The 10941-nt window shown below is 48.5% G+C and overlaps 1 protein-coding gene across 1 annotated transcript in view; it reads left to right on the plus strand.

The window, feature by feature from the left end:
- The window catches only part of LOC102369340 (immunoglobulin superfamily member 1-like), a 33535-nt gene that overhangs the window by 21841 nt on the left and 753 nt on the right, over positions 1-10941 (plus strand). Inside the window, 5 exon segments of the mRNA XM_014517335.2 lie at positions 5295-5467; positions 6925-6960; positions 7691-8000; positions 8333-8411; positions 10107-10578. Of these exon segments, the coding sequence (XP_014372821.2) occupies positions 5295-5467; positions 6925-6960; positions 7691-8000; positions 8333-8411; positions 10107-10578 (1070 nt within the window).

The raw sequence follows: 10941 nt of genomic DNA on the forward strand, positions 1-10941 counted from the left end.
GGAACGGAAGTGGAAAGGGATCTTGGAGTCCTAGTGGACTCCAAGGTGAACATGAGTCGTCAGCGTGATGAAGTCATCAGAAAAGCTAATGGCATTTTATCGTGCATCAGCAGATGCATGACGAACAGAACCAAGAAGGTGATAATTCCCCTCTATCGGGTGCTGGTCAGACCGCAGTTGGAATACTGCGTGCAATTTTGGGTGCCGCACTTCAAGAGGGATGTGGATAACCTGGAGAGGGTCCAGAGAAGGGCCACTCGTATGGTTAAGGGCTTGCAGGCCAAGCCCTATGAGGAGAGACTAGGGCACCTGGACCTCTTCAGCCTCCGCAAGAGAAGGTTGAGAGGCGACCTTGTGGCTGCCTATAAATTCATCATGGGGGTGCAGAAGGGAATTGGTGAGGCTCTGCTCACCAAGGCACCCCTGGGGGTCACAAGAAATAATGGCCACAAGCTAGCAGAGAGCAGATTTAGACTAGACATTAGGAAGAACTTCTTCACAGTTAGAGTGGCCAAAATCTGGAATGGGCTCCCAAGGGAGGTGGTGCTCTCCCCTACCCTGCGGGGTCTTCAAAAGGAGGTTAGATAGGCATCTGGCTGGGGTCATCTGAACCCAGCCCACTTTCCTGCCTATGCAGGGGGTCGGACTTGATGATCTATTGAGGTCCCTTCGAACCCTAACATCTATGAATCTATTACCCCACATCAATGTTGACCATGTGAAGGAACACCTTGAGAGGTTGGACACCTTCAAGTTAGCTGGCCCAGACAGCTTACACCCCAAGGTACTTAAGGAGCTAGCAAGCATCATAGCTCGGCCACTGGCACGGATCTTTGAGAACTCGTGGTGCTCAGGTGAAGTGCCTGAGGATTGGAAGAAGGCCAACATGGTGCCTATCTTCAAGAAAGGGAGGAAAGTAGATCCAGGGAACTACAGGCCCATCAGCCTCACCTCCATCCCCGGGAAGATCTTGGAGAAAATCATCCAAAAGACCTTTCTTGACAAACTGGCTGAAGGCAACTTCTTGAGGGACAGCCAGCGTGGGTTTGTTGCAGATAGGTCTTGCCTGACCAATCTCATCTCCTTCTACGACCAGGTGACATATCACCTGGGCAAGGGAGAAGAGATTGACATCATATATCTTGACTTAAAAAAGCCTTCAATTTGGTATCCCATGATCGTCTTATAGAAAAACTGTCCAACTGCAACCTCGGCTACATCACAGTCCACTGGCTGGGGAACTGGCTTTGCGGTCGGACCAAGAGAGAGGTAGCTGACGGAAGTCAATTGTTGTGGTGCACTGTGACCAGTGGGGTCCCACAAGGCTATGTCCTTGGGCCTATCTTTTTCAACATCTTCATTAATGATGTGGACATTGGTGTCTGGAGTGGACTGGCCAAGTTCACTGATGACACCAAACTTTGGGGTAAAGTGTCCATACCCGAGGACAGGATGGTGATCCAGGCTGACCTTGACAGGCTCAGAAAATGGGAGGATGAAAACCTGATGGCCATCAACTACAAAAAATGCAAGGAACTGCACCTTTGGAAGAAAAGTCCGCAGCATGCTTATAGGCTCGGCAGTGCTACACTTGCTAGCACCACAGCTGAAAGGGACTTGGGGGTCGTGATTGACCACAAGATGAATATGAGCCACCAGTGTGATGTTGCAGCCGGCAAAGCAAACAAAACTCTGGCTTGCATCCATAGATGCTTCTCTAGCAAATCCCAGGATGTCATCCTCCCACTGTACTTGGCCTTGGTGAGGCCACAGCTGGAGTACTGTATCCAATTCTGGGCTCCACAATTTTAAAAGGATGTGGAGAAGCTTGAAAGAGTCCAGAGGAGAGCCACACACATGATCAGAGGGCAAGAAAACAGGCTTTATGACGAGAGGTTGAGAGCTATGGGACTCTTCAGCCTGGAAAAGCGTAGGCTCGGGGGGGACCTGGTGGCTGCCTATAAGTATATAAAGGGTGTACATCAGGATCTGGGAGAACACCTGTTCACCAGATCACCCCATGGGATGACAAGGTCAAACAGTCACAAACTTCTCTAAGACCGTTTCAGGCTGGACATAAGGAAGAACTTCTTTACAGTCTGAGCTCCCAAGACCTGGAGCAGACTGCCACCAGAGGTGGTGCAAGCACCTACTCTGGATTCCTTTGAGAATCAATTGGACATTTATCTTGCTGGGATCCTGTGACCTCAGCTGACTTCTTGCCCCTGGGGCAGGGGGCTGGACTCAATGATTTTCCGAGATCCCTTCCAGCCCTAATGTCTATGAAATCTATGAAAACTCAGGTGTGGAAATAACTTTCAGTGAAGTCAAGAAGTCTAGATTTTGTTTTATGAATCTGAAAAAGGAGATGTACATTTAAATCTAATAGCTACAGGACTAAAGAAACAATAAATGTTGATTGTTTTTTGCTACAGTGTTGTGGGATTTTTTTAAACGTCATGCGTTATATGATAGAGCAAATTTGTATTTGCTTTTGATCCAATCTTAAACTGAATAATATAGCCATTGGCTACTAGCTTATTAGTAAAGCTTCTAGTTTCTTTTTAACTTAATAAAAGCATTCACTGTGTTTTATGGAATGATGTACCACATCATCTGCACCTCCCCACCCCCTTTTCAAAAGCCTAGATCTGCATATGGTCACAGCCACCCCAAAAGCTGGAGCTGGTGGTAACTGAAGCCAGGACTTCACGCACTGAGCTGTGTTCCTTCCTTCAGCAGCCTTCCTGACTGGGAGTCATAGACTGCAACAGTAAGTGTTGGCTACTAGACCTCCGTGTTGGCGCTGTCTGTCTGGTATGGGCCTCTGGGTCCTGAGTCTCCTTAGGCAGCTCAGTTCATTGGTGTTGCTCTCATTCCAGCTCTGCTAGCATGTTACCCTCACCTTGAAGCACAATGTGTCAAGCTCATGTCTCACTTCTCCCAGCCCAGAGGAAAGATTAGCTCCTTCCTTGTGGGTAAGGAGTCTGCCAGGAGCTATTGTGCAGTCATGCAGGTCATTTATAAAAGCATTACAAGTAGTTGGCCCTTTTCTAAAGGCTGGTCATAGGGCCTATTTACAAAGGGACCCTCCCCTCCCCAATTCTAAGACGCAGCCACCTTTGGTGTGGGACACATTAGGGGCTGGTGTGAGGGGATTCCTGTGTACCTGGTGCCGAGATGTAGCCACCTCTGTGGTGGGGTATATTGGGGAGCTGCTTATGCAGGGCCCTCTCATCTAGCACAGATGCAGCCATCTCTGAGGCACTGTATCTCTTTTAGGGCAGAAGATGATACTTGATCAGAGCAGGAGATGAAGGAGGATCCTGTCTCGGGAGGGTGCTGGGTTCACGCCCAGTCTGGGAGTGGTTCCAGCACCCCAAAATGGATTGACTCCAGGAGTTTGTGTCTCCTCCATAGAAGCAGCTGTGGCAAAGGGAGGGTTCTGTTTCCAGGATCCACTGAAGAGGTCCAGGCAGGTGTGGGGACAGCCATAATGGAGCGGGGCCTGCAGGAGAAAGTAGACACAGCAGCGCTGGCCTGTGAGTCCAATAAGCTAGGCCCCATGCTCTGCTCCCTCTCAGGTGACAAGGCCCCAGTGTGAAGAGTGTGGAAATATTGCACACTCCCTTGTGCCTAGCACTATCCAGGGCGGGGGGAACAGGTGGGAGGGCACTGGAAAAGAAGGGAATCTCCACTAGCTGTGAGCAGTACCTGGGCTGTGACACAAAACAGGTCAATTCTTCCTACACACACACTGGGACAGCTCTCTCAGCTCACTAAAAAGTGGTGTTGCATTGGTTCCAATTGGTAGCATTCGTCCCAAGGGTAGACCTTTGTGTTGAGCTAGAATCCTTTTATCTTGCCTTATATTACCTGTAGTAAGCTTTTAGCTGTGTTCACTTTAAGTTAGGCCAAGTTAACATAAGTGAGAATAAGGGAAGTAATGTAAAAGGAACTCAGTGGGCACATCTACGGGAGACACTGACCACAGTAGACTCATCCTACTGTGCATTTGCAAGGCAGGCAAAACCCATGCTAACATGCTAATGCACAAAAGATTTAGTCTATTGTGTATTAACATCACAAAAAGATCATTTGTTTGCACTAATGTGCAATAGCGCCAATTATGGCACATTAAGTTAGTACCTGTCATTACAGGGACTAAACTTAATGCGCCGTAATTATGGCACATTAATGAACAGGTAGAAGTGCCCACTGCCCAGTCACAGGAGAGAGAAACTTCATGGAAGACTAGCCAGTCTTAGGACATCTCATCTTGACCAAGGGATTAGGTTAGTGTATGCCATCTAGACCAGTGGTTTTCAACCTTTATTCATTTGCAGAGCCGTAAACATTTTTGAATGAAGGTGCAGACTCCTTTGGAAATTTTGAATAGAGTTGCGAACCCCTTTGAACTGTAAGTGTAGGTATTTACATATGTTTGATTGATCATAGTCATCTTTCACAGACGCTTTAGACATGGGTTTAGACAAGGGTCCACAGACCACAGGTTGCAAACCACTGATCTAAACTAACAGAATGACATAATGGCACCTTTTTGTTACTATATTTTTGACATTTCTATCAAGTAATGTTGTAAGCCTTTGTTCAAGGAAGGGAATCAGAAGTGGCTCAATGCTCTGAGATGTTCCTCTACTTCTGGCTGAGGTTCTTGTCTGCAGACATAATGAAGATCCAACACCTCTTAAAATTTAGTCTCTGAATTTGGGTCAGATTCAGAGGCTGGACACCTGTTAGAAATTCTTAGGATTTTAAGATGTAGAGATTCTAAGTTAAAAGACTTCTTATTTATGCTTGGATCATAAAAATATATCTAGATATATATTGTGTTGTTCTTTATTTTCTAACAATAATCATAATTGAAAATTCTAATAAAATTGGTTTATGTGTTCACTCCACTGAAGGATTCATTTCGCATAAGAAAGGGGCTGTCAAAAAAACCCTCAGACCCCCAAATCTACACCAGAGACCACCGCAGGGAGCCATGACTCTTGTTCCTCCCAGCCCTATTGCCCATGGGAATGAATTTGTCCCAAATGACTCCTTCAGCCAGGGCATTCCCTCTGCTTCTGCTAGAGCTGATACCTCCTTGTGAAAGCCCCTGAGACGAACGCAATAATTGCGCCTCACTCCCTTTGCCCCAATGCTGTACTGAAGCCAGCATTTTCTAAAGGGGAAAGGTCCCTGCCCTGTTCCTACCCCCTGAGCCAGCCAGTGCCCCTGCCCCATGGCCAGATCAGGCTGTCTCAAAAGCTGTTGCGACATCCAAGGAGACTGTGGGCAGGAGGAGGCCACAAGGAGGAAGATTTTACAGTTGAGAGGCTAAATCTAGCGTATCCTTCCCAAAACCAGTCACCACGGCGCCGGGTACACTCCAGCCCTGCCTGCTTCTCTGGAGTCACCAGCACCATGGGTCCCACTCCAGCCTTTCTTGTTCTTCTTGGTAAGTCAGTTACTCCCTTCTCCTCCTCCTTTGCCTGCCCGCAGTCCTTGATCTGAGCCCCACAACCTACCAAGGCCTTTTCCTGCGGGGGTTTGATGGTGACAATGTCAGCCTCTCTGTTAAGGGAGCCCCACACTGCTCTCCCCACACAGATTCTCTCTCCACACACAAAGTACTCATTTTTCACTCCCACCACACACACACACCACCCCACTTCTCATGGACACAGCCTGCAAACACATGCATAGAACCGCTGCAACTTCTACATGCACATCCACAAACTATCCTCTCTCTCCCCCTCTCCCTCTCTCTCTCTCTGTCACGTACACACCCCCGCCCCGTTCCAAAGGCCACTGTACAATCTCCCCTTCATAGCCCCCTGTCACACAATCCCCCAACCCACACCCATGCTATACACCCTTCCTCCCTGACAGTCACTTGCTTCCCCCATGACATCCATACCACTTCACCTTCACCTTCCGCACAAACAGCCACCCCTGTCTCTCACCCCAGCACCTGTCCCTTCTCCCTCACCTCACCCTACATAGCCACCTCAGGCTTCTCCTATAGTGGTGGGATTAGATCAGTGCAAACTAGGGTCCTGAGCTGGTCTGGGCCCCCACATTGCAGCAGCTACTGAACCTTTGCATGTTAGTCCCCAGAAGCTGACACCTGACCTTGCCTTCCCCCCACCCCCACCTTCCCCTCCTGCTCTTGTAGTTGGTGGTTTCCCGTTACACAAGTAGCATCCTGCCCAAACCAGGGGGGAGGCTCACACCGTGAGGTAATTTTCCCCTTAGCTTGTGACAAGAAGGTTGCAGCTATATGCTGGGCAGATTTATGGACTATTGCACAACCTGGGAAATCTGCCCTGGTACTTCCCTGGAGGTGGCCACTGCATGCGACCAGGGCTGCCAATGAGCTCCATCTGGTGCTCACGTACAAAACCACTTGGACTCTGCACTGGGAACAGCAGTCATGCAGCAGTATGATCCACAGCAGTGCAGATGAAAATCCTCCCAGCAGAGGCTCTGCACGCTGCCTGGTCTGTACATGAGGGTTAAAATTCCCCCCACATGTTTCTTCCATTGTCCAGTCTTCTATATATGTGAGTCTAACCCCGCTGAATTGTGCACCTTGCTTGGGCTAGAGCAGACTATACTTTGACACAGAGGGTGTGAAACCCTTGCTTTTCCTCTGAGCATTTACGGGGAAGGGAACAGCTACTAGTGCTAGCATTGAACTTGCCATTGTTAGGGTTCAGAGTTAACACTTCCGGGCAGCACTCCCTTATCCACTGGTTCCAGCTGGCAAGCCATGCCTAGGATGGCTGTGACACTGGCTGGGGCATGTTTGTAGCACATTGGCTTGGATCATGCACTGTGAAAGGGGGAGAGAGTGTGCCCCACACTCTTCCTGTCACCCATGCATTCAAACTCCTGTACTTTCCATTACAGGTGCCATGTGGACCTGTCTCCTATCAGCTGCTCCTCGTGAGTTACCCGCAGACACACTCTTACTCCAGGAAGGGAGGGTATATGATGGGGAGAAGGGCCTGAAAGCCTGTCAAATTGTGCACCCAAAATTAGTGGTTTTGTTTCCACCCTGAATGTCTCTGAGCCTCAGTTTCTCCATCTGGAAGATGCAGCTGAAGTCTGCCCTAGCTTTGCCAAGGTAGGGCATGAAGGTGATTGTGTCCCTGTGCCCATGGCCTCACTCATAGGGTGCCTCTGTGATGATGGCGCAATTGCTGAGAACCAAGCTTAGCCCTGCACCCTTGGGCCCAGCACAGGGGAAGTCTGAGCGGAGAGAGAGGCTGAGTCACCAGAGGATTCCTTAGCCAGGGGTGGGCAGCAGCTTCTACAGACAGGAGTGGGAATCCTGGCCCCCAAAGGCAGCCACAGAGTACAAGGGTTTCTGGGGGCAGGAAACCATCAGCTACACAAGAAGCCCAGGCAGGATTTCAAGTTCCTTCTCAGGACCAGACCAGAGAGTGATGTCCCCACTCCTACCTGAGGTTCAGTGGGGCTGCACACAGATTTTCCCCTTCCTCTTTCATGGGGTGGGGGCACTGGTTGGCTCAAGAGGCAGGGATGGGGCATAGGCCTTTTTCCTCAGAGACACCAGCTCCAAGGGAAGGAACTGGGTGGCTTGCGGGGGGGGCAAGGACCTTTCCCCTTTGGTGGTCTCCCTGGCTCATGGACCATCTCCCTCTTTCCCCAGAGGCCTTTCCAGCACCGTCCATCTCCCTGATCCCCAGTGGAAGCATCATCCCAGGAACCAACGTGATCATCCGCTGCCGGGCAGACCTGTCAGGCATGCGGTTTCTACTGTATAAGGTTGGGGTGCTGAATGCCCTGAGGCACGTGGAGCCGGCTGGGAATAAGGGTGAGTTCCCCATTACCAACGCCAGGCAGGAGGACAGCGGTAACTACACCTGCCGCTACCAGACCCTAGATGAGCCACCCAAATGGTCATACCACAGCAACCCTGTGGAGCTGGTGGTGAAAGGTGAGATACTGTGTTCTCTTGAGTCAAGACATCCTAGCTCCCAGCCCCACTCCCCTTCTGGGACTGGAATAGGACCCTAGAGTCCTGACTCCCAACTCCCCCTGTGGTAACCCAACCAACCCCATTCTCCCTTCCTGTACCTTCCCTCCCTGTGCCTCGATTTACCCATCCAAACCATGGATCCTGGCCCCCAGCCTCCCCATCCCTGCCCCCCACCCCCTAATCTCTAATCGTTGGAGGCAAATCCTTCCCAATTATTAACTCAATTGGAGCTGAGTGTAAGGGCACAAGCAGCTCTTTGCTCTGTGCATGTACACTGCCAGGCTTAGGGAGTGCTGCCCCAGGCTGCCGCAGTATGCAGTTCACTAACGGTGCTCTTCCTTCCACACTGCCGGACCGGAACCTGTGGCCACTTCTACCTGCATCACCCCTGGTGAGGAGCTGAGTCGATTCAACCCCTGTGTGCCCCCTGCACCAGCTATCTAGTGTCCCACAGCCCCCTGCTCTGATCCGCCAGCCCCCACATCCCTTGTAGAGCTGAGATAGAACTCAGGAGTCCTGGCTGTCCCAGTCCCCTTCTTAAACTATTCAGCCTGACTTGTCCTCCCAGAGCTGAAGATAGAACCCAGGAGTCCCATCTCCCTCCTTTAAGTACTAAACCTCACTGCCCACCCAGAGCTGAAGATAGAACCTGACTTCCATGATATAATTCTGCATTTGAAAGTCTTTGGGGGGGAGGCTGGAATCTGCTACTCTCTCTACTTTGTCTCCCTTAAACTAAGTCTCGTTTCTACACAGGCATCCCATCTGAAATTCCTACCTGTCAGGCAGTAAGTGATTCCAGCCCTATTCTTTTTCCTAATGTCATTCTATATTTTATTTATATGATCTTAAGAGTATTCAATAGAATTTAGAAACATTAAAATGTCGGTGTCATTTAATGCTCCTTTTTCTTTCAAGATGATGACTCTTACTTTATTAGAAGGCATTGTTTGTTCTGTTCTCCTAGTATGTAGGCAAGAATGTATCTTTATTTTTCTTTCGAAATGTTATCAGAATTTTACCATTTAATTTGAAAGAATGGTCCATTTTATTATTTTTTTCATGTTTGTTAGTTAATTGCATCAACAAATTATTTAAATATGCATTTCATTTCCAAAATCATTGCATTTCCCAATAGCATTACAGTGATTATTTATTTAAATAGCTTTCCAGTTACTTCTTGACTTTTATTAGCATATTTTTATGATATTTTGTCAAATTTTTAATATACATTTTATTTCCAAATGTTATGCATCTTATTTTTATGTTCTTGTATTATTTGTTCAATTGGAAATGATATTGCCACATTAAAAGTTCATGCACATTGCCTTTCAAACTCTATTTTATTGTATTTATGCATTGTCCCTAGAAGTTTTATTGAAATGTTCAATTTAATTTCAAGTCAACTTCATTTTGACAGTCTAGATCAGTTTTTGATAGATTTTCCTCTTATTTCATAATGGAAGAGGCTAAGCAAAAAGTGTGCTAATGAAACATTTCCAAACAACCCAAATTTTTCAGGAAAGGAAAAGATGGTAAAAAAAGAGTATTTTGTGACGCCTGAAAAAAATGTTTCTTTCATAAAATATTATGACTAAGTGAGTGACCCCAGTACAGGTGGCACCAGGCAGGGAAATATGCAGAGTATCCCTGATTTGGAGTAATTAATGAGTTTATTAATAATCTAATTATTAAAGAACACCAGCTGGTGAACATCAACGTGTTAAAAATGACTGCTCTAATTCAGAGAATGGACAATGGCTGTGAAATGAGTAACAAGAGATGTGTCTCAAGCCAGATTGATTCTGGTTTCTCTCTGGCACACTGTAAGACAGGCCCTGCCACATGGGCAAATGTAAAGATGGATGGAAACCAGCTATAAAGTTGTTACACATTTTTGAGCACTAACTTCATAAAGGTTGGCTCCTTTATAGCTGGGTGGACATTTTTATGGAGTGATAATTACTTTGCACATGTGGCCAATCTGAATGTATTGTGGGATTGATCAATTAATTGCATAATATATGTAACATCACAGGAGCCTAAGAGTCAGTGCTCAATGTGGCACCCAAGGCAGGTCCTCTAGGGAAGCAATGCCAGCACTGGGTGTGTCACCAGCCACCAAACCCTAGGGGATGGGCAAAGGGAAAGACCCAGGTTACAACTGCCCCTAGTGAGGGGGAGGCTGGGAAGTGGGGTTTTGTATGATGTTTCATTCTCTCTCTCTCTTTCTCTCTCTCTCTCTCTCTCTCTCCCTCTCTCCTGGACAGAAGTCTTCCCAGCACCAACCATCTCCCTGAGCCCCAGCAGGAACATCACCCCAGGAGCCAATGTGATCATCCACTGCCAGGCAAACCTAACAGGCATGCGGTTTCTGTTGTACAAGGCTGGGGTGCTGGGTGCCCTGCGGCACACAGAGCCAGCTGGGAACAAAGGCGAGTTCCCCATCACCAATGCCCGGCGGGAGGACAGTGGTAACTACACCTGCTGCTACCAGACCCAGAATGAGCCACCCAGCTGGTCATACTACAGCAACCCCGTGGAGCTGCTGGTGAGAGGTGAGGGCCCCAGCTCTACATTCCCATTCCCAGCCTGACCCATAGGCAGACCCTCAGGGGGCTGCCTTACCAGTGGCGTGGATGCTCAGAGCCAGGCTTTGCCCTGAGCCCTACACCTCTACACAGGTAACCTGTGGCTGGGGAGTGAGGAATTTTCTCAGCTTTGTGGGAAGAGGGAGCCCTACCCCAGGGGAGCTGCAGGGCCTGGGGCCTTTCCCCAGAATTGAACTCTCATTAACTCCCTGGCAGTGGCAGGTAGTCATGGAGGAAGGCATTGCTGAGTCACTGTTTCTGCCACTTCATCCTCACCACTCAGCCTGCACCTATTTCTTCCCCACTCCACTGACAGACTCCCAACTTTTT

The sequence above is a fragment of the Alligator sinensis genome, unplaced genomic scaffold (genome assembly GCF_000455745.1).
Source record: "Alligator sinensis unplaced genomic scaffold, ASM45574v1 scaffold647_2, whole genome shotgun sequence".
NCBI classification, from domain to species: domain Eukaryota; kingdom Metazoa; phylum Chordata; order Crocodylia; family Alligatoridae; genus Alligator; species Alligator sinensis.